The 22314-nt window shown below is 36.3% G+C and overlaps 3 protein-coding genes and 1 long non-coding RNA gene across 5 annotated transcripts; 1 reads left to right on the forward strand and 3 right to left on the reverse strand.

The window, feature by feature from the left end:
* Positions 1-379: 379 nt before the first annotated feature.
* LOC147559820 (protein VERNALIZATION 3-like) lies at positions 380-5508 on the reverse strand. The gene is made up of 4 exons (XM_086661770.1): positions 5308-5508; positions 4935-4996; positions 1041-1081; positions 380-670 (listed from the first exon to the last, which is right to left on the reverse strand). Exons 1-4 carry the CDS (start codon positions 5506-5508, stop codon positions 447-449), a joined length of 528 nt encoding a protein of 175 aa, XP_086517896.1. The 3' UTR covers positions 380-446.
* LOC147559821 (uncharacterized) lies at positions 1862-4602 on the reverse strand. Of its 2 annotated transcripts, none has more exons than XR_015234669.1 (8): positions 4412-4602; positions 3263-3353; positions 3159-3182; positions 3024-3074; positions 2864-2927; positions 2504-2534; positions 2050-2175; positions 1862-1950 (listed from the first exon to the last, which is right to left on the reverse strand). It is a non-coding gene; the product is annotated as an uncharacterized LOC147559821 (long non-coding RNA). The 2 variants fall into 2 exon arrangements; XR_015234670.1 differs by having other exon boundaries at positions 2864-2930; positions 4412-4588.
* A 2462-nt stretch (positions 5509-7970) lies between the features above and the next one.
* Positions 7971-9403, forward strand: LOC147559822 (uncharacterized). The gene is made up of 2 exons (XM_086659218.1): positions 7971-9072; positions 9369-9403. The coding sequence occupies exons 1-2, from the start codon at positions 7971-7973 to the stop codon at positions 9401-9403; spliced, it is 1137 nt and encodes a 378-aa protein (XP_086515344.1).
* Positions 9404-14227: 4824 nt separating this feature from the next.
* LOC147559823 (2-isopropylmalate synthase A-like) lies at positions 14228-21868 on the reverse strand. Its single transcript, XM_086661771.1, has 12 exons — positions 20697-21868; positions 20204-20417; positions 20038-20118; positions 19724-19816; positions 19019-19105; positions 18416-18516; positions 16896-16929; positions 16638-16712; positions 16184-16267; positions 15938-16075; positions 15161-15306; positions 14228-14606 (listed from the first exon to the last, which is right to left on the reverse strand). Exons 1-12 carry the CDS (start codon positions 21398-21400, stop codon positions 14483-14485), a joined length of 1881 nt encoding a protein of 626 aa, XP_086517897.1. The 5' UTR covers positions 21401-21868; the 3' UTR covers positions 14228-14482.
* Between the last annotated feature and the right edge of the window lie 446 nt (positions 21869-22314).

Consider the following 22314-nt stretch of genomic DNA (forward strand, 5'->3'; position numbering starts at 1 on the left):
TGATCAAGTATGATTAAAAGAATTTAGAGCTATTTTCCATTAGGCCCCCTAAAGTGCCACTCTTGAGGACTCTGTCTCTTAACCCCTTTTTAGGTTCCATGTGACTTTTAATATATTATATATGTCGGATTGGTTACTTTAATATCGTCGGTAAATTGTTCTACCTAGGGCATACGTTTGTTGCCTAGGGTGTAAGGTCATTTCATCCACTAGAATGAACAAAATACAAACAAACTTTTGTGAAATTTCTAGTTGTGCCTCTGTTTCTCTATTGGTTTTAATGTATTTTTATAATATTGGTAAGAAATCCGAGGCACGTTGACAATTCAAAAAAAAAAAAAGAAAATACATTTTAAGAACCAAATAGTCGGGCAGAAAACTGAGGGAAAACTTTCTGTTCATTGTTCTCATGGGACTAGATATTGTGGATTGTTCAAAAGCCCAAATCACCTTCTTCTTCCTCCGGAACCAGACTCCCTCTGGCAGTTATAATAAACAGCGGCTACCGGAAGTCCAAGATTGTAAAGTTGGGAGAACTGTTTGGTGTTGAAATTTTGACGCCAATCAGGAGCGTAGACAGTTTGTCGTCCAAGTTGTCTGAATAATGCGAAAACAAAACGGTGAATGCCAGCCGATGGGAGTGGATTCTCGTAAGGCACCATTTCTTCTCCTGAAAAGTAAAGGAACCATCATTCAAACACATATTCACTAATCTATATTAATCTCTATATCGCATGAGCCTTGGTATATCCTTCGTAAAACTATTACCTTTGTGTTCGATACGATATTCTATTACTTTTATCACCATAGAGATGAGACTATTGTTCTGTAAGTGGACATGCCCCATAAAAAAAAACTGGCCACATGAAAAATCTTAGAAAGCAAAATCTCATTGTACCTTCTCAAAACATTTCAAAGGAAGGTACAAAATCTTTCAAGGGCCAATTATCAAACTTTTAGCCAGATCTCCAAAGGAAACAGCTGGAGTCATTTATTTTTATAAATGAGCACAAATGATAAATTTGGTCAATTTTACATACCAAATTCTGCACCCATGGTCGCTGGAATGTCAGTCACCAACCTATAATGCCATAAATGTAATTTTTTATTAGATACATAAATTTTAAACAACCCATCTTTCAGAAGAAGAGTTACGGATGACAGATCTGATATGTTAACTGAAAGAGTGTTAAGATGGAATCTAATTCTCAAAAGGAAGGAGTGGTGTCTTATTAAGATCGATCCTGATTGATTCTATATCCATGGGTTTGCTAGGCCTACTTTAATTGTTGAAAGACTTTTATGTTGTCTATCTTTTGGGCAAAAGAATATGAAGTGATCAAATTCCTTAAAGACTAAGCTCAACAAAAAAAAAAGTACTTACTAAAACTATGATATTGAACATCAATTGGAACATTACATGAAAGATATGTTCTTTTGAAACTCAAGAATATAAAACCTTAAACTTAAGATCCCAAGTAGTAAAGAGTGAACAAAGGTGACATTGATGACAAAATTTAAGGTAATCTTTGGCTTTACACATGTAATGTGGGTTTTGGCATAGGAAAAGGTGATGATGATGATGTCATAGATGGTTAAAGAATATCAAGTCATTTCATTGATTTTTGGGTTTCTTGCCCATGTACCATACTAAGATTTTTTTTTTTTTTTTTTTTTTTTTTTTTTTTTTGAGGAGAAGATTCTTTCTCTATAGAGAGTCCTTGTCTACTTTTCAGGAAACAGTTTTACTCTGAATCTCTAGAAAGTCCTCCTTTAAATAATAACGAGGGTGTAACCCGTGCCCGTGGGGCACGGACAGTTCTTTCCAATGCGTTACAAATCGAGCAAATTATGCGCACGATCATAGGAAGTAACTTATATTTTAAAGAAGTCGTGGGTTTTTTGTACAAAAACATCTCGTGTTCTCATCCAAATTCGCATTTACGGTACCTGGATAACATTACAGAAATTAGTAATATGCAACATCACATTGTCAATGTAAAACCATCATGAAAGATCTTATCAATACGAATTAGAAAAATGACTTACAATAAAAAGATTGTTTACCCACTTCAACAATAATTCTAATAAGAAGTAACTTCCAATTGAAAATAGTCGCATGTTTTCTTTAGAAAAAAATCGCATGTTCCCATCTGAATGTCGCATTTATGATACCTGAATAACATTACAAAAATTAATAACGTGTGACGTCACATTACCGCAAAGAAGAGTAATGAGGACAAATAAACTTGAAACATGAAGCAAATAGCACCAACCAATGACATAATTCTGATATTCTAATAAACTTAAAAAGTACGTACTGAAGACTGTAACTTTTGATAAGGATCTAATAACATCTGAAAATGTGAGAATATACATGATCCGGTCTAACGGATATAATTCTTATTTGGAATGAGATACAATTTGTAACTATTCAGATATTTGTAAAAGACATAACCATATCCACTATCTTAGCAAAACCAAGACGAAAAAAAATACTTACAAATAAAAGAATTGTAGCCATTGAGCAACACCTGAAAAGTTATTAACACAATAAATTAAAATTCGCAATATATTTAACACAAATCTAGTAAAGTTATCAAATTAGAGTAAGAAAAATGCCGACTTCCTACAAATGTTGAGCACATCTCCAGATCACATAATGATGTCAATGTCTAAAGCATGAAAAAAACAAAGGTTATGCAGTCTAAAGTTTAAGGATGTTTTGTTTCCCATGTGGTTGATGCGCAAGACTGAGTTCATTATCTAATTAAGGGAAGAAACCCCAACGTTTAGTATAATAATTAAAAGTAAAATTTATATTATGCTCACAACTTGATCAATTAAATGTTTGAAAGTCTACCTCAGATGTTACCGCTGTAGACTTTCCTTTGTCTATATAAGTCGCCTTTTTCTCCGAGGTTTCTCTGCTATTTACATCATGATATGTCCATATTAAGTATGAATAGTTTGAAAAGATTAGTCAAATAAAAATTAAATATTAAATGACTTAGATACCAAACCTCCATATTGTGGACTGTGACCTGCACTCCGCTTTTGGTTAACAGTCGAATCTGCACGAAATTGTCATAAGATTGGGAAAAAATATGGTAACTTGTAAAGATTAGTTGATTAAAACTGTTGTAAGTCTCTATTACCGTTTCATCCACGTGGGAGTCGACCTATTTGAAATGAAAAATAATATTTGTTAGTACAATTAAAAAAGTTGTCAGAAGTAATTATACTAACAGATATATTGTACCTGCCCGTATATTGAGAGGTTTGGAGATGAGGAGTCTCTGAAAATGCCATAGTATTTTCTCTTCCTTTGACTCTCGGTCATGTTGAGAGATCTATTGGAAAAAGAAGAATGTACCACTTAACGTGCATAAGAATCTATAAGAAACGGATTGAAACTATATCATGCCTAAATCACCAAACTAATCTTTATCATATCAACTAAAAATATCACCGTTGATCACTAAAAATCATGTGAAATTGTTTGGATTATGAATAAGATGAATAAGATAGATGCCTAGATTGGTGAGTGTATATCCATATGGATTATGACACAACCCCATCAACATCAAATCTATAATGTGTCCATCAAGTTACATTAAGAAATCAACTCTAGCATTTATAACAGATTATGAGAACTAACACAACAATCCCAAATGAAATGTCAAAAGTCCAAAAAGAAAATCCAAATTGAGAGATGAACATAGTCACAAAAACACTAAAATAGGATAAATAAACAACACATCAAACATCGCAATCCCCACTTAGTCCGAGCATTACTAATTCACCAAGGAATCAACTATTATCAAAAATATCAAAAATTATGTTTAAGATAAATTTTATTCAACATAAACTATTATCAATGAATCAACTCTCATGTTTAACATAAAAAAACAACTTAACATCAAAACTAACCCAAACATTATCAAGAATCATAAAAACAAACAATGGTGGGAGGGTAAGATGAGAAGCTAAAGTTTACTAACCTAAACATCAAACCTAAAATCATCAACTCTCATGTTTATCATAAAAGCTTCAAAACCTATATAATTTAAACAAAAGGAACAAACTAACCCAAACATTATTAAAAATCATAAAAACAAACAATGGTGGGAGGGTAAGATGAGAAGCTTAAGCTCTCAATTTTAACCTAGAATTAACCTAAAATCATTATCAAAAACAAAAACAACAAAGCAAGTAAACTTAAAAGCTTCAAAACCTAGAATTGATTAACCTAAAATAAAAACAACAAAACACAATAAACCTAAAAACTGATTAAGTAAACCTAAAAACTAACACACCAAGTAAATCTAAAATCTGATTAACTAAACCTAACAACTAAAACACCAAGTTAATCTAAACATCAAAGATAGAAACCCTAGAAAATCTTTACCTGGAACTCCAACCTTTAAACCCCAAATTCAGAGATAGAAATCCTATAAAATCTTCCTTGAGAGAGACTATGAGTGAGAGAGTGTGAGAAATAGTGAGATCTTTTCAAGAGAAATGGAGGGAGATGATAGAGACAGACGGAGATGGGAAGATGAGAGAGAAGGAGATGATCGTGGGCGGGAAGGCTCGAGCGGGAAGAGTCGAAATAAAATAATAGAAAACGTAAACCCGTGTCTTTTGAAGATGGCATCTTTGGAAGATGCTATTTGTTGAGATCTCAGCCCTTGGATGAATTGGCATTAAAGGTAGGCCATCCGATTTTTCAAAAATACTCTCAATTTATTCTCCTCCACTTGATATAACTTGTGAAACTAAATCTTAGCCATTGGGAGGAGGGGAAAAAGATACCCTCCTCCCTTATTATATAGATACTAAAAACACTTGTCAATACAAATAGTTTCCTAAATAGTACGTAATATGTATATTCATTTTTTTCATTATAAGAAAGATTAGTGAGAGATTACCAGTGCAAATATTCTCTTAAATTAGGGTTACTTGGACTAGGAGCATCAGGGTCCACCATAACCTACAAAGTTCCAAGGAGAATACAGCCCATTAGATTAAGATAAAATATTAGATTTGCTCAAATTATATCATGAAAAGTTCTATTCGTCCCTCCATTTTGGTGTCTCTCTCAGTCTTCACTATGTGGAGACGTATCACTTGAGTGTGGAGTAATTGGAGAAAGAATGGTGAGAAAGTATACTCCAATAATATGACGCCACATCAGCAGAAGGCTGGAGGAGGGATGAATAGAATTTATTTGTTAAAAATGTGTGAGATAAACTAGAGTAGTTAAGTATTAAGAGAATAAGAGAGAAAGAGATGATGACCAACCAGAGTGTAGAAAGTTCTAAGATCATCCCCACCAATCTCAACTCTAGGTTGGTTAAGGACAGCTGAAGGTTTAAGTTCACAACCATTAGTAATGTACTTTGAACCATATGTCACTTTGAGGGGTATTGTTCTCTTAAATGGGTCTAATATATCACCTATTACACGTCCAACCACCAATGGATCTCTTTCTCTAGGCCTCATCTAAGTTACTACCAAGAGAGAGAGAGATGGGTAGTGAAGGAGTGGACTTGAAATAGATTAGAGAGAGATAGCAATGGCCAATGGGGAATGGGTTTTCAAGATGTTAATGAAGAGAGAGATAGTAATGGAGAATGGATTTTGAAAGTGTTCATGGAGAGAGAGACAGAGAAAGAGAGAGAGAAGTGAAGGAATGGGTTTTGAAGGTGTTAAATGTTGATGAAGGGAGATGACAGTACACCATGTACACATTTATATATATATACACACATGAAAAGTTAGCATTAGAACTTTTCTACGAAAATGTTGGAACATATTTTACTATATATGAAGCCCTAAAAATATAGAGTTTTGGTATAGGAAGAGCATTTTTAGCAAAGGCAGTGCATTAGATAGGGAGAGCACTCTTTTTAGAATAGGGAGGGATAAACATTTTTTTAAAATATCTAATTTATACTTTGGTCCCTCCCATCAGACTATTTTCAGCCATCTCAACCGAAATTTATTACTATTTTCAGCGGGACCGGCCGAAATTTGTTATCTTTTTCAATCGACCCAACCGAAATTTGTCATCTTTTTCAGCCGTTACGACCGAAATTTGTTTTCTTTTTCAGTCGACCCTATCGAAATTTGTTGTCTTTTTCAGTCGATCCAACCACAAATTCTTTACGAAAAAAAAACAACCTAAAACCCTAAAATGTTTGTTCAACCATAGAAGAAGACAAGAAAATGATATTTCTTTACCTGAGACATATTATCTTAATTATAAATGTCTTTGTTTAAGTCTAAAACTTCGTTTAAGTCGATGTCCTTGTTTAAGTCGATGGTTTCGTTTAAGTCGATGTCTACGTTTAAGTTCTATCTTGATGTAGGCTGCCTTCTTCATTAACGGTGGCTCCTCATCCATGAGATCTTGAGGCATCATTAAAAGCTCGAAACTAAGACTACAGTGATAGTAAACTTTGCAAGTTTTTTAAGACCAATGGTGATGTTGATAGTAGTGACGATATTACGGTTTTGGTTGCTATGTGAGAGAAACTACAAGTGAAGAAAATATTAAATTTATTATTGATTTTTATCTAAGTCCTTCTATTTTGGCACTATTTATTAAATGATCCTTATAACGCCCTCCTTAAACTAATTTGATAAAGGAAGAGCAAATACATAAATTGACTTTTCTAACGCACTGCCTTTACTAAATAGTGTTCTTCCTATACCAAAAGAGATATATTCTCTTTCTCTCTTATTTTCTTACATTCATTTCTATTAAAAAGGAGACGCAAGCCAAAGGGATCCTAAGATGCTATAAGAAACAATAACACCACACTTCTTTAATCAATTTGTACTAGCCTACTAGGAGCCTAGACTATACTTTCTTTCCCCTATGATTCCTTTGAGATCAGACAACCTTGTCTATATGGAAATCATTTCATCCAATGGTTTTATATGATCTTGAAACTTGCACTAATTTTGTTCTACAGTACAAATCATTCTAGTCCACATATAGCCCATTTTTTTCTAAGAAAATGATTTGGGGACTCCCTCAACCCTACTCCCAAGTGTACTCCCCGTCACATAGAAATGATATTTTGGTCTTTCAGTCTGGCAGAAACTATGAAAAGATTAAAATGGCTTTCCCATGTGAGGGGGAGTGCACTTTTGAGTAGGGTTAGGGAGTCCCCTATCACCTTTGTTTTTTTGAATTTTGATGTGCATATATCCTTGTATATCTTATTTTCTTGTTAACACAATTTAGCCTATTACTATATATTATAATAATCATGATTATAATCCAAAGGAAGTCGACCAAGGACATGAGAAAAATCAAATAAATTGCTTAGGTAATATTAGCTTCTCATTCACCCATACTCTGTATCAAGCTTGTTCTCCTTAACTACATGGGTTATGATCGAATTAACCTCCTTTGTTTTTCTTTCAAGTCCCTATTTGAAACTCACTTTTTTTTTTTAATATGTTATATGTAATACTAAAGGGTCCAAAAACTGGGACATGACACAGACAAAATGGTGATGTGGTTGGCTCCAATTGGACAGGTCTTCTCTTCGTGGTGTTTCTTAACCAATTGGACCATTCGACCTGTAATCGAAATAATTTCGGATTATTTGGCATTTTATTAACGTATACACATGTATACACAAACACACCCGACCACTTGGGTGTGTCAACACTCTCCAATACTCTCTTTTACTTAGTCAACTAACAAACTCTAGTTGTTAAGATTTCTTTAGATTGTATCTTGTTAATATCTTATCATGCACTAACCTATATATATATACATGTATAACAGCCTAAATGATAACAATAGAAATCATTTTGATATCTCTTCTTCATTCTTCCTGTTCGGTTCATCTCTCTCTCTCTCCTTCTCGATCTTCACTTCACTAATAGACTCGGTTGAGTCTTCATATGGTAACAGAGCATATTAGATTTTTTTTTGAGTACTAATGGCTTCCTCAACTGATCTCTCGGGTTCCAATCCCTCTGGTTCTATTCCTACCAATGGCGCTCAAACTCCTTCGTTTGATGTTCACCATTCGGAATCACCAACAACAATCTTGATCACACCCCTTCTATCGGGAGACAATTATCCTTCTTGGTCTCGTGCCATGAAGATGGCTTTACGTGCCAAAGACAAGTTTGCCTTTGTCGATGGTTCTCTCCCACGTCCAACTTCTCCAAACGATCTCCATTCATGGAATCGTTGTAACGATCTTGTTACTAGTTGGTTATTGAACTCCGTAGAACCGGACATCCGTCAATCGATTCTTTACGATGACAACGCTGCAGAAATATGGCAAAACTTACATGAACGGTTTTATCAAACCAATGCCCCGAAGATCTTTCAACTCAAGCGTGCTATTACATCTTTACGACAAGATGGATCCGACGTTTCCGCATATTTCACATGTTTGAAGTCTCTTCAGGATGAACTCCAGTCACTCATTGTTTTTGAACCATGTATGTGTGGTCATGGCAAAACAATGATGGATCGCTTGAATCAAGATCGTGCCATGGAATTTCTCCAAGGTTTACACGATCGTTTCTCCTCCATTCGAAGCCAAATCTTGCTTATGGACCCGTTTCCATCTATATTACGTATACATAGCTTGGTCAAGCAGGAAGAAGTGCAACAAAACATTATGAATGACAATGTTATCACTCCAGAAGGTGCTGCCCTTGCGGTTCATCAATCGACTCATGGACATTTTAATCGATCGGACAAAGGTGACAACATTGAGAAACCACGTACTAAACGTCCACGTCCATTTTGTGAAAACTGTCGTATGCATGGTCATCTAATCACTACTTGCTATAAGATTCACGGATACCCACCTCGTCCTCGACAACACCATACTACTGCTGCTGTCCACTCGGTTCAAGCCAACAAGGAGGCGCCCATAGCCACTTCTATGTCCCACGAACAGTATGTAAACCTATGCAACTTACTGTCCCAACAGTCACGGTCCTCTGTAGGCACCCCACCGGTCCAACCTTCAACGTCTTCTCCTGGTCCTTCTACTACCGACCCACATGTGAACCTTACAGGTAATTATTTTAACTACACCCCCTGGGTTATAGACTCGGGTGCTTCCCGACATATATGTTCGGACTTATCTTTGTTTTCTATTTATTATCAAGCTCCGCCTAATTTTTTTGTCCGATTACCCGACGATAGTCGAGTTCGTGTATCTCACATTGGTTCGGTATCTTTTTCAAGCTCTCTCTCTTTACAACATGTATTACATATTCCATGTTTTAAATTTCATTTAATCTCCGTTTCCGAAGTATCTAAATCACTTGATTGTGAAGTGATTTTCAATTCTTTTTCGTGTATCTTTCAGGACCGAATAACGGGAAAGAAGATTGGACATGGTGATCAAAGGGACGGCTTATATTTTCTTCACACGGAACCTAGAATTTTGTTTTCTTCATTATTTAATTGCAATAATATTTCGGATTTATGGCATTGTCGCCTAGGACATCCGAGTCTTTCCCGTTTCAAGTATTTAGTGAATAAATTTCCGTGTATTCCGTTTAATTCATTGAATAAAAATTCTTGCAATGTTTGTCCATTATCAAAGCAAACTAGATTACCATTTCCCGTTAGTACGTCTACTTCTTCCGAACCATTTGAACTTATTCATGTTGACCTATGGGGTCCTTTTTCTCTCCCTTCTCTTTCCGGAAGTCGTTTCTTTCTTACCATCGTCGATGATTTTTCTCGATGTACTTGGGTGTTTTTTCTTTCCTCTAAATCGGATACTAAAAATTATCTTATGAACTTTTTAAGTTTTATTAAGACTCAATTTGGTTCTTCTATCAATAAACTTAAATCCGGTCAAGGAGACATTCCTTTTCCTCAAATACAAACAATCCGTTCCGACAATGGAACTGAATTCTTAAATCGTGACATCCAAACTTGGCTCCACGAAAATGGTATTATTCATCAACGATCGTGTCCTTACACCCCCCAACAAAATGGGGTTGTCGAAAGGAAACATCGCCATATTTTGGAAGTTGCTCGCTCACTACGTTTACAAGCAAATCTCCCACTCGATTTTTGGGCCGAATGTATACTAACGGCCGTCTATACAATTAACAAATTACCTACACCTCTTCTAGATGGGTTATCCCCACATGAGAAGCTCCTCGGTTCTCCTCCAACCATTTCCCACCTTCGGGTTTTTGGTTGTTTATGCTTCGCCCGTCATCCCTCACCTAAAACTAAACTTGATCCACGTTCGATTCCGGGTATTTTTTTGGGCTACCCTCATGGTCAAAAGGGATACAAAGTATTTTCTCTCCAATCACGCAAAATTTTTATATCTCGTGACGTTATTTTTTATGAGGACCGATTCCCCATGTCTACCGTCGGCAGCCCTTCTCCCGACCGGATCCCTGTCAGCCCTTTTATTCGAATTTCGGACGACGGTTCTTTCCAATTTAATTCTAATAATCAGTCGGGCAACATCATGGATCCCTCCTCTGACCAGTTGGTTCATATAGGCACCTCGGGAGAACATCACCCATCTTCTAGTTCGGATTCTGTGGGCACCTCCACCACCGAACCCATCTTGGACACCGTTGTTAATAATGAATCTCACGATTCTGGAGGCACCTCCCATCACGACGTCACTCCTGGCCCAGCAGATACAACAACCCGATCCACTCGGACTCGTCGACCACCGATCCATTTAAAGGATTATATTTGTACTGCCATTCAATCTCCTACTCCCGAGGTTGATCACCCTTTACCTAATATTATAAATGTCGACTCAATCTCTTCTCAACATCGAGCTTTTCTTACTTCGGTAATCTCGAACATCGAACCAAGATCTTATTCTCAGGCCATGACATCTCCTCACTGGCGTGACGCTATGGCAAAGGAAATTTCGGCATTGGAATCTAATAATACATGGTCCTTGGTACCTCTTCCTCCTGGTAAGAAACCCATTGGCTGCAAATGGGTCTATAAAATCAAACATCGATCTGATGGTTCGATTGAACGGTACAAAGCCCGTTTGGTTGCCAAAGGTTATACTCAGGTCGAAGGCCTTGACTATAACGACACATTTGCCCCTGTAGCTAAACTTGTCTCGGTCCGAGCACTTTTGTCAATCGCAGCAATTCGAGGATGGTCTCTCCATCAACTTGATGTCAACAACGCTTTTCTTCAAGGGGATCTTGAAGAAGAGGTATTTATGAAACTTCCGCCTGGATTTTCAAGTCAGGGGGAGACTCGTGTTTGCAAATTAAACAAATCTCTTTATGGTCTCAAGCAAGCCTCTCGTCAATGGTTTGCCAAGTTTTCTTCGGTCTTATTACAAAAGGGATTCACCCAGTCCATGGCCGATTATTCTCTTTTCACTTTCATAAACAAATCCATTTCTATCTATGTTTTGGTTTATGTTGATGATATCATCATCACTGGATCAAATAAATCTGCAATTTCTGATCTCAAATCTTTCTTGGATCGCACTTTCTCCTTAAAAGATCTGGGTGATTTACAATATTTTCTGGGGATTGAGGTGTCCAGATCTTCCAGAGGAATTTTTTTATGTCAACGTCGTTACACACTTGACATTCTTGAAGATTCCGGTCTCACTGCTTCCCGGCCTTCTTCATTTCCGATGGAACAAAAAGTTCGCCTTCGTCCTGACGAAGGTTCTCCTCTTACTGATCCTACCGTTTATCGACGTCTAATTGGTCGTCTCATCTATCTTACGGTAACTAGACCAGACATCATGTATGCGGTTAACACGTTAAGTCAGTTCATGCAAAACCCTCACACGTCACATCTTGATGCTGCACATAGGGTTCTACGATACCTTAAAGGATCTTTTGGTCATGGTATTTTCTTATCCTCGACAAGTTCACTTCATGTGTCTGGTTATTGTGACTCCGATTGGGCCGGATGTCCCTCCACTCGAAAATCAACCACGGGCTATCTAACAATGCTTGGTAATAGCCCGCTATCCTGGAAATCTAAAAAGCAGTCGACAATCGCTCGATCGTCTGCTGAGGCCGAATATAGGGCAATGGCTTCTCTTTCTTGCGAACTTCAATGGTTAAAATTCTTACTCAAAGATCTAGGTGTTGATCACTCTGACCCTATGTCTGTCTAAAAAGCAGTCTTCATACATTTAAATCTGAAACTTTCAACTTCATTCTGGCAGGTTCTGCTGTTGAGGGGAAGAGAGCCTGGTGTGATGATAGATGAGTTCATTGGCACAAGAGTCCTGCTAGCTAGTTTCAAAGATTTCAGAGATGAAGAGAAGAAATAGTATCTAATTTTGTTTCATTCATTTGTCTTACTTGTTCTCTTTTTCTCTTCTTTCACTCTCTTAACTGAACAACAACAGTAGTCTTTTCAGGAAGACAACCATACAAAACTGAAAAAGCTTTTAGTTGTAATTAACTACCTCATCCTCTGTTCATTATGTACTTTTGTACATAATCTATTCATTTATTTATTTAAACCTAATAGTGAAGCCACTCTTGTTTTTAAAACAGAAGCCCATCAGCTTTACACACCAAAAACACACAATAAAGAGGTGTTTGTTTTCTTACCTTGTTCCGTTGAGATACGTGTGTAACATGCGTATCTACGTAACAAATCGAGAAGATGAGATCCGACAATCAAGACTATTGCAAGATGTTTGAAGATATGTGAAAATCCTGAAGATATACACGAGGGCGTAACCCGTGTGCCCTTGCGCACGTACAGTCTATAATCTCAAATTTTGGAAATAAATTTGGGAAGTGTAATCTTAAACTGTCTATTAAATTTTGAGTTAGACGACTACAAATTTAACATAGTAACAGAACTAGACAACCACGTTACAAAAAAAAAACATGTATCAAACTCTGAAAAAAATTAGATGTGAAGAGAGGTGTTAGAATAGCAATCTCTCTTCTCGTAGCATATTAATTTTGAGTCTGACACAAACTTAACCCATTCCTTTGGCTGACAAAGGCTGAAAACAATCAATATGAATATTAACTTGAGTTGAAACTCAAGTCAGTCTAATGAACACATAATGCAGAAAAGAAAAGATGGTCTAACATTTCACCATATTGTCTGCAAAAAGGGGGAAAGGACTGAATCTCAAGTTATGGAAACAACATTTATAGTGATGTTTTTTTTCGTGTAGACATGATTTTCAAATCCCAAAAGGTTTTTCCTAGTGATAATCCTCATGATTTATAAGATGCTTATAGAGGGAAGAACCTAGAAAGACATTTCTTGAAAAATTTGCAGGTAAAGGTTCATGGGTTCTTGGAACTAGTGTTTGAAAATGTCTAATACATAGTGTAACAATTTATACCAAATGGACTGTAAGAGTTATTACATTCGTAACACATTGATGCATTATGAATACACGAAAATACATCATGAATTGAATTAACATTATAACTGTCATCATCCATATATTTTGGATCCTGCCGCATAAATATCTTTAAGATCGTCCTGGGAGGTATGAGGGTCCATCTGTTCTTAGATTTACTTTATTGTCTTAATTACATGAGATGAATCTTGTTGATAAACTGTTACCGTTGAAATTCGATCACAGTACCTCATCACGAGCTCACAAGAGAGTGTCCAACTGCTACACCAAAAAAGTGATGGACCTGAAAAATACATTGTTGTAATACTTTTTGACATCTAAAAATAGAAAAACATAAAAAGAACAATCAAACAAGTAATAGTTGATCCACAAAAACGTATTTGTAATGATTTTATTTATTTACAAATATACAATGTTCAATAAAACAATTATAAGGACTAACAACCATTCTTATGATTTAACTATGATATAACTAATAATGTGGGTATTTGTAATGAACCTTTCAAAACTTAATTATTTCTTCACAACACCAAAAATTGAAATCAATCTCATAGATGGAATTTGAAAGAACAAATAGGGTGTTAAAAGTCTTTTTTTTTTTTTGAAGTTTGAGATCCAAACATCATTTATCATCATCATACTTCAACTTCACATCAAAATAATTCATGTGGGTGTACAAAAAATCAGATGTGTGTGTCTTCTGCATAAACAGGTTAAGAAAGCCATTTCATCATAATCCAGGGTTTTGATTGATTGATTGACAGAATGAATATTGTATGAGGTATTAAAACTGACTAATGTTATTTCATCAAAAAAAAAAACTGACTAATGTTATATTTTTGGCACAAAAATGGCTGAAAATAGTCACTAAAAATAAGTTTGGTACACTTCTATTTTACATGCTTGAGAGAAAATGGGTAAAGTCTATGATAGTACAACAATAGCTTAAATTGTGCATAATGGACTCTAGGTTAAAACCCATTACAACATTTTCTCTTCCAAGTTATGGTGTCTTCACATTTTTTTGACTAATTCTAACCACATCAAGTTAAATATAAGAACTAAGAGTTGTAATTGACAAATTTTTTGCCTCCCTGAACGCATATTTATGAACTCTTAGAGGAAGCCTTTGAAGCAGCAGATACAGTCTTGAAACCCAACATTTTGTTAAGGGCGTTAACATATGCACGGACACTCGACACAACGATATCCATCCCCGCACCAGTTCCACTGTCAAAAAACAAAATTGACGGTGTTTCAGAAGAAAAAGATTTGAAAGGAAGATACAATGATGTGAAATGAAAGTTTTATGTCCACGCTACTTAGTCCCACATTGCTTAAGAAGACCTGACCAATCTGTCTTACAACATAATACCACATCTTACATATTGGCTAGGCCTTTTAGCGTCTACATCAACTATATGGAGAAGCTTGGAGTAGTCTATGTTAGGCCCATGCCAAGGAAAAACCTTGTAATGAGTGGAACTAGGGTAGTTGGTATGGATGGTGCTTAACTTAAAGACAATATGACTGATACTTAGACATGTCTTGTTATCGCCCAAACACAAGCAAGACACAAGCAATACAAGTTGTTAGCAGTTTGTACAGTACAACCATAGAAATATGAAGGAACAAGGTTAGGGTACTCTCGGATCCAGCTTTTGAAAGTTCGGACAAAAACGACAAAAAACCAGCATAGAGTAAAATTTTAGTATAATTGGTTATGTAATTGTAGATAGATATGCAAATAAAATGACAAGTTAACTGGTGATGAGGATCCATACCTGAAAGTTCGATGGACTGGTTCTCCAGTGATAGCATGGGTGGAAGTTTCGGTATTCTCTCCACGTACTACAACACGGGTCGAGGCTATAGCATCAATGCCTTCAGTGACTGAATTCATTGAATACTCGAGAAGTGTCACCGGTGCCTGCAGAATAAAAGTAGGGGATCATGGAGATGGTCCTTTCTGCACCATCATGGAGGATATGATAGAAACAGAGGGAAAAGAAATATGATACATTTCAGCCAAATTTTGTACTAATTTTCAGATCGAAATAAACCTGTGGTCCATTGTATTAAACATCTAAAGTGTTTCTATGATTCTATCTACATAATCGCAATGCGAGCCTTCTGGTAGTTAGAATAAACCTATGGAATTTACGCAAAAATCAATATAGAAAAAAAAAAGTATATGGATGATGGTCTAGTAGAATTAAATAAAGATTATTTGTAATTTTTATTTTTCAATTTCCGAAAAGTTGTTCTTCCATGCTGATGGTGCAGCAATTACGGCAACGTGGTGGTTCTGGATACTCCTTTGATGCTTAAGCAAGGAAGCCTCAATTGGCATGTGATGTAGTTTGGGCAGTATACATCATGGGCATTTGATGGTAAATCAGTCTTGCTTGTGTTTGCACAATTTTGAGATATTGAGATGCGAATGAATTGAGTTTGAAGATGAACAGACTCACATATGTTGTTGAGATATCGGCAAGCATGAGCGAGCAAGAGCAAATTTTAAAGAAGAGACTTTATGGAAACATTTTTTTAGGTCAAACCTTAACAATGAGATCAATGGCCTTGTAAGCCGCATCTACTGGTCCGGTTCCAACAGAACAAGCAATATGCTCTACCCCGTCAGCCGTGCCAATCAGTTTAACAGTCGCGGTAGAAAGACCAAGAGTTCCACATGTAACCTGCGTGTTTTTATTCAACGGTACCAAGTTGAGAGTTTAAATAGTTCGAAGACAAAACCAGCTAGTCAGTTCACACTACACACTAGAGGATCAATAGAATGTTAGTACCTGCAAATCACCAAGAGACCATACAACTTGCGGCTGAAAAATTTCATCAGAAATCAATGCCTCTATATCACCATCAGATAAGTGCTGCACAATGAACAACCAAATCAATTTGGGGCATAAAGCTAAGCTGGTCCATACATATTTACACTTCAATCTAAACTAACAAACTGATAGAGCATGTTTCATTCTTCATAAAAGCAAACAGTGTTTTATTTTAAAGAGACATCAAAAACTGTTTGGAGATCAAAGAAGCAACAACTTGCTCACCTATGTAAGAAGGAAATGAAAATAAGCAGCCTAAGTCATGAAATCAAAGACCCCGGGAGCTCAATTGTATGCCAATATGCAGATAACCCAGTGGTGATTCACGTTATATATATATATATGACACCACTCATAACTCATAAATAATACTTAAACAACAAGTGTCATTGAAATGTTTGGACCGTCTTACCTTTTTCTTTTCTGCCACTTCTTTGAAACGACGGAAGACATCATCAAGTTCCTTACTGCCCAACTCATATCCCATCTGGGAAGTGCAATATAATATTGTTTAGGAAAGAAAAACTAGTCAAATGTTGTAAGCTTGGGGTTAGCCACATTCTGACGTTCCCAACATTTTTTTAGAACATGTAAGAAAAAAAGTGTGGAGGCACATAAGTAACAGGTAATTCAACAAACAATCTTTCTAAGAATGAACGTGAAACTATACCTCCAAAAGTCGAGATCTCAAAGCATGTCGTCCACTGTACAAAGAGGAAGAAATTATTAAATGTTATTATAAAGAACAAAAGGTCCAAATGGAAAAAGGTTTTCAGAATTAGCATCAATATGCCTTAATCAGTAACTAATACTACTATTGAGTGCATTATACATGTATTAACAAGACAAGAGCAGCTACAGTTGGTATAAGGGGTGAGCAATATTAGGTTATTAAGAGTTGATGACACAGTTAAGCTACATTCTTGCTAATCAGTAACATAGGTTATTGTTCTGTATTATTCAAAATAGAGAACTATTATATAATTTTGAAAAAAAACTAGATCTGAACTTCTGAAGTTCCCAACTCAATAACTTCAGAATTAGTATCGTTACTTGAATGGAAGCCTGTAAAGAAATGATGCAGGGAGATTTTCTGAAAATCTTAGACATCAAATCAAGTTATTTTAGTAGCTTCCTATTTTTTTTTAGTAGAGAATTATTAGTTTTAACTGTTTTATATTTTTAGGAAACTAGTATTTTATTTATTAGAAGTTATTAATTAGAGTTTGTTTAGGTTTAGGAAACCCCAAATGCTATATAAAGGGGCTTCAGTGGTTGTTTAGTTTATCAATAAAATCAAATATTTAGTTTAATCTTTGTTAGTTTTGGTTCTACAATTCTTAAAACGGAGATCTAAAGACCTTTTCTGAGTTTTAAAAGTTTTAGACGAAGATTTAATTCTATCGAAATTTTTCGCTGCGTCAAGATAACACTCATTTTATTCAGCTTTTCTAAGCAGAGTAGCTATTTCCTGTTTTCATTTAATCTTTTGTATATCCTGGGTATACCAGGTACTCCCTGTTTTCTCTATTAGGATCTGTTAGCTAACTGGTTATTGAAGAATCAAGAAAAGATACATGTAAACCTATTAGGACTCCTCGTTGGAGCATGTGGTCCACCAGATAGATTTTATATGACTTAAATGTTGTATATCTCTCTAACAGTAAACAGATAACTTCTATAAAAGTCAGCATTGTATCACAACCTGGATCCTCATCCTATCGAATGAAAGAAACCGATAAGAATAAGGGAAGAGGGGAACTGAGTTTAATGTAATCTTTTCGAAGCTCCTACCGGAAGTGGGTAAACAATTTCCTGTTTGAGAGAGATAGCGCCCCCTCCTTTCTTTGATTTGATTTGTTCATTTTTTAACAAATATAGATCAATAAATTTTGATAATGACGTTCAATACCAACGTTTCTTAAGTTTTTGTGTTCCCTATCCCACAAACTATATCCTTAAGAACCTTATGTATGAGTTACAAACTGTCTTTTTTGCTTCAATATAAGGAATTTAGGAAAACAAACAGGGAAAATCCTCCACAACGGAAAGTTTCAAGCAAGTTCAGTTCACAAAAGAACGCAAAAAAGAAGACAAATGCACAGTATGCATTCGAGGGCACCAAAACTAATATGGCTAAGACCATGAGGCAATCAGTAAAAAAATAATAATGAACAAAGAAGTGCTTACCTTAGTTTCCCGAGGACAATGCCAGCTTCATTAGACCGAGATAGTCCAATATCCTCGGGGGAAATAATCTCATATGTACCTTTAAATTTGAGCATTCCATCCTGCAAAAAGTGAAACATGGCCGGATAAGTTTTAACCCCTCACTCATCACGAGCAGCAATTCAACTACTCAGGATATCCAGAAGGCCAAAATAAAATCTAGATAGACATTGCTTTTTGATAATAACTCAATGAACGGACGAATATCAGCTCCAAAAGAAAATGACAGGCATAATGCTACTCTAACACTGCATGGTACAAAAGACAAGCAGTGTAACAGGACGTTCATGTTAACATTGTAAAAATGAAAAAAGAAGTCATGGAATTCTATTTTTGTTTTCAAATTTATCATGAAAAAGAACTCTAAGTAAAAGTTTGTAATAATTCCGGCATCCAAATTTTCAACATGCTTCCAAGTTCCAACTAAGATTATTGAAGAGGCTTTCTCTTTCGATAATGCAATCTAAGGAAAAGAGTTATTTTTTTTTTAATATGAGAGACATAGGACACCTTTGTCTGACAGTTACAAGAAACAGTACAAAAGGTACAAAAGACAATTACAACCTGGTGAATACCACTTTCATGAGCAAAAGCATTAGCTCCAACGATAGCCTTGTGTGGCTGTACAAACAGTCCAGTATACTCCGCCACCTAGAAGAACATCAAATTAAGAACTTCTCATTCAAAATAAAAGAGAGAGGGTTTATTGTATTAAAATACAAGTGTATATCACCATAAGAGAAGAGGCTGTTGTTATCAACTTGAAATGGAAGTGAGGTACACAAAGCATTCTGATAGCTCATACAGTAAGGAACATGCCTTAGGCAGAGGGCGTAGAAAAGTACACACGAGGGAACGTCAAGATCGAGAGATCAAGACAGGTAAGATATTTCCTAGCTTCAAAGTTTCCACTTTTGGTGGTGTTGCAAGGCTTGAAATTATATATGTAGGCCCTGCATCTTTCTTATAATTTAAGCAGTTTGGCTCGTGATAGAGATCAATTTTACTGGTTTACTTTACTCTACATTTTAGGTGTACACCAGCCGACTCTTTAGATAGCATAAGTAATCCAGCGTCACGATTGGAGATTTCTAAACGCTAAATTTGCCAGACCCTTGGACCTTAATAGTGCACCTAACTTCAAATGCCAAGCTTATATTGGCCTATTTCTCACGAAAGGTCATGGCATGTCTACTATGAGTTCTGCTTGTAAGGCTATAACGACCTGTGGTCAAGAATAGAAGCTATTATATAAGGTACGAAGATTACCATCTTGCTTGCCATGACAATATATTGCGTATTGATGCCAGTATTAAGTCCTCCAAGTAGTTCTTTTCCTCGGCATCTTATGGCCATCACAACCTGCAAAAACGTAGAACAATTGCGTTAGCCAATAAGAAAAGGTAACAGTATTAGCTTTTGTAATGAAAAGAAATGAAACTTGATTGGATAGTAGAAGTTCAGATTTTATGTTTCCTTTTTTTTTTTATCGACCCTCGGGTTTAATCTTCGTCGAATACAGAGTAAAGATCATGAATTGTAGCTGTGGTGACTGGCACCTACATACAGAAATAAACTTGTACCTCCTCTAAAGAAGCATTTCCAGCTCTTTCCCCAATTCCATTGATTGTTACCTCCAATTGCCTTGCACCTGCATAAGCCCCCTGGATCCAAATAACCATAGATGTGAGTGGTTACTGCTCTTGCCAATTACAGTACAAATATTATGTAAAAACCCCAATAACATACAGCTAAAGTGTTGGCAGTAGAAAGACCCAGATCATTTTGACAGTGAGTCGAAATAATCACGTTCTCTATTCCGGGTGTGTTTGCTTTGATATTACTGATCAATTTTCCAAATTCACTAGGCAAAGTATAACCAACAGTATCTGGGATATTGAGGGTAGTGGCACCAGCTTTTATAACCTCCCCAAGAACCTGATATAAAAATTCCCTATCAGACCTGATAACACAAACAACAAATGTCACAATTAAAGAATAGACATTTCTGCTCAAATTCTAATCATAATAACACTCAACTCCCATCAAATTATAATGTAAAACTTTCCAACTATTCAAAAACCATCCATGGCAAGTTCTAGGTCATCAAATCAATGATTTAAAGGTAACTGAAAATAGGGTAAGAAAATCAATGAAGTACCCACACCCCAGATGGAAAGATGCTTAGAGAGAGAGAGAGTAATTCATGTAAAAAGTAGTGGAAATTAAAGAAGAATTGAACCTTCCAGCATCTTCAGGACTAAATTCAACATCTTGACAACCCAAACTTCTAGCATAACTAACCATTTCTCTAGCAATATCAATAACTTCTTGTCTAGATTTCCTCAACTTATACTTCAAATGAATCTCACTAGTAGCAATAAAAGTATGAATTCTAGGTCTTTTAGCATATTTAACAGCTTCCCAAGAAGCATCAATATCAGATTTATTACATCTAGCAAGACCACAAATTACAGGAACATAACCATCATCATCAATTGTATTACCAACTTCTTTAGCTATCATTTTAACAGCTTCAAAATCATCATTTGAAGAAGCAGGAAATCCAGCTTCAATAATGTCAACCCCAAGTTTAGCTAATTGACGAGCTACATCAATTTTCTCTTTACTAGTCATGGTAGCTCCGGGAGATTGTTCACCATCACGAAGAGTTGTATCGAAAATACGAACATAAGAAGGATCTGAGATACGATTAGGGATGTATTCAGGTCGGGGATTAGAAGAAGAAGAAGAAGAGATTGAACATTTGATGGATTTGCATGGAAGAGAATGTTGTCGACTAGTTAGAGAGAGAAACTGAGATTTTGAATGGTCGGTTATGGATATGAAAGAAGGAGATGTTAGGGTTTGATGTTTGAAGGAAGTCAAGTTCTTCTTGGCTGTTGAGTTGGTAACATTAGGGTTTAAGAACAAAGTAGCAGCCATTTACGGAAAGAGAAGAAAACCAGAGAGAAAGTAGAGAGAGAGAGAGAGATAGTATACAGAGAGAGAAGGGAGGAGCTGGGGTTTTAGAACAAGTGGGAATTGAAATAGAAAGCTACTAAATCACCCAAGAAAAGGAGCCGGACTTAGGCCGAAGAAGCTGTGGCGAGTCCTTATTGGTTGAGTTATTTCTTTCAGAGTAGTCCGACCAATGAAAAACGGCCAGATCATATTCGGTTTTGTAATCGGTTTTTTTCTTTTGGGTCATTTGGCACTGGCAAGTGGGGTACCAGTTTGGGCTTATCGAGCAGTAGAAAGTTGAGATAATGCGTGGATCTGACGTGGTTAATACCAAATCCAAACCATCCGGTTATATTAAAATTGAGAAGGGCGTCCTGTCCTTTTGCTCTCAGCCGCCCTTCTGTTGGCACTGCCAGTAGGGCTCGGACTGAGCAGATTGAAACCACCCAAGGACACTGGGACCTGTTGTTTATATCCAGCACGGATTACGCAATGTCCGAGTGTCTTCGGACTGCCCCAATCCGTGGGGACGCTAAGAGTCAAGGAGGCGCCTGAGTATACGGAGGGTGCCTAGAGACGCACCCATTTGGAAATTCAATGAAATTTGTATGTCTGATTGTTTGTTCGGTATTGGCGTGCGTTCTTTTGGGACATTGAGACCTACAACTGCTGACCCAGATGGTTTTGATCTTCGCCTCCCTTGGGTGTAAGTTTTTTTTTGTGGCCACATTTATACCTCTATTATATTGTGCTAATATGTTATGTAATGGTATTTGTTGGACTGTTTATACCTATTTTCTTTTTTATGTTGCATAACTTAGGTCTTAGACGAGCACACTAGAGGCGACTTTGATTACTTGGTATGCTCGATTTTCAGTGGTTTTACTCGTGTTAGT

The sequence above is a fragment of the Eschscholzia californica genome, unplaced genomic scaffold (assembly GCF_041429995.1).
Source record: "Eschscholzia californica isolate CP2 unplaced genomic scaffold, dmEscCali1.0.p SCAF_2, whole genome shotgun sequence".
Lineage (NCBI taxonomy): Eukaryota > Viridiplantae > Streptophyta > Magnoliopsida > Ranunculales > Papaveraceae > Eschscholzia > Eschscholzia californica.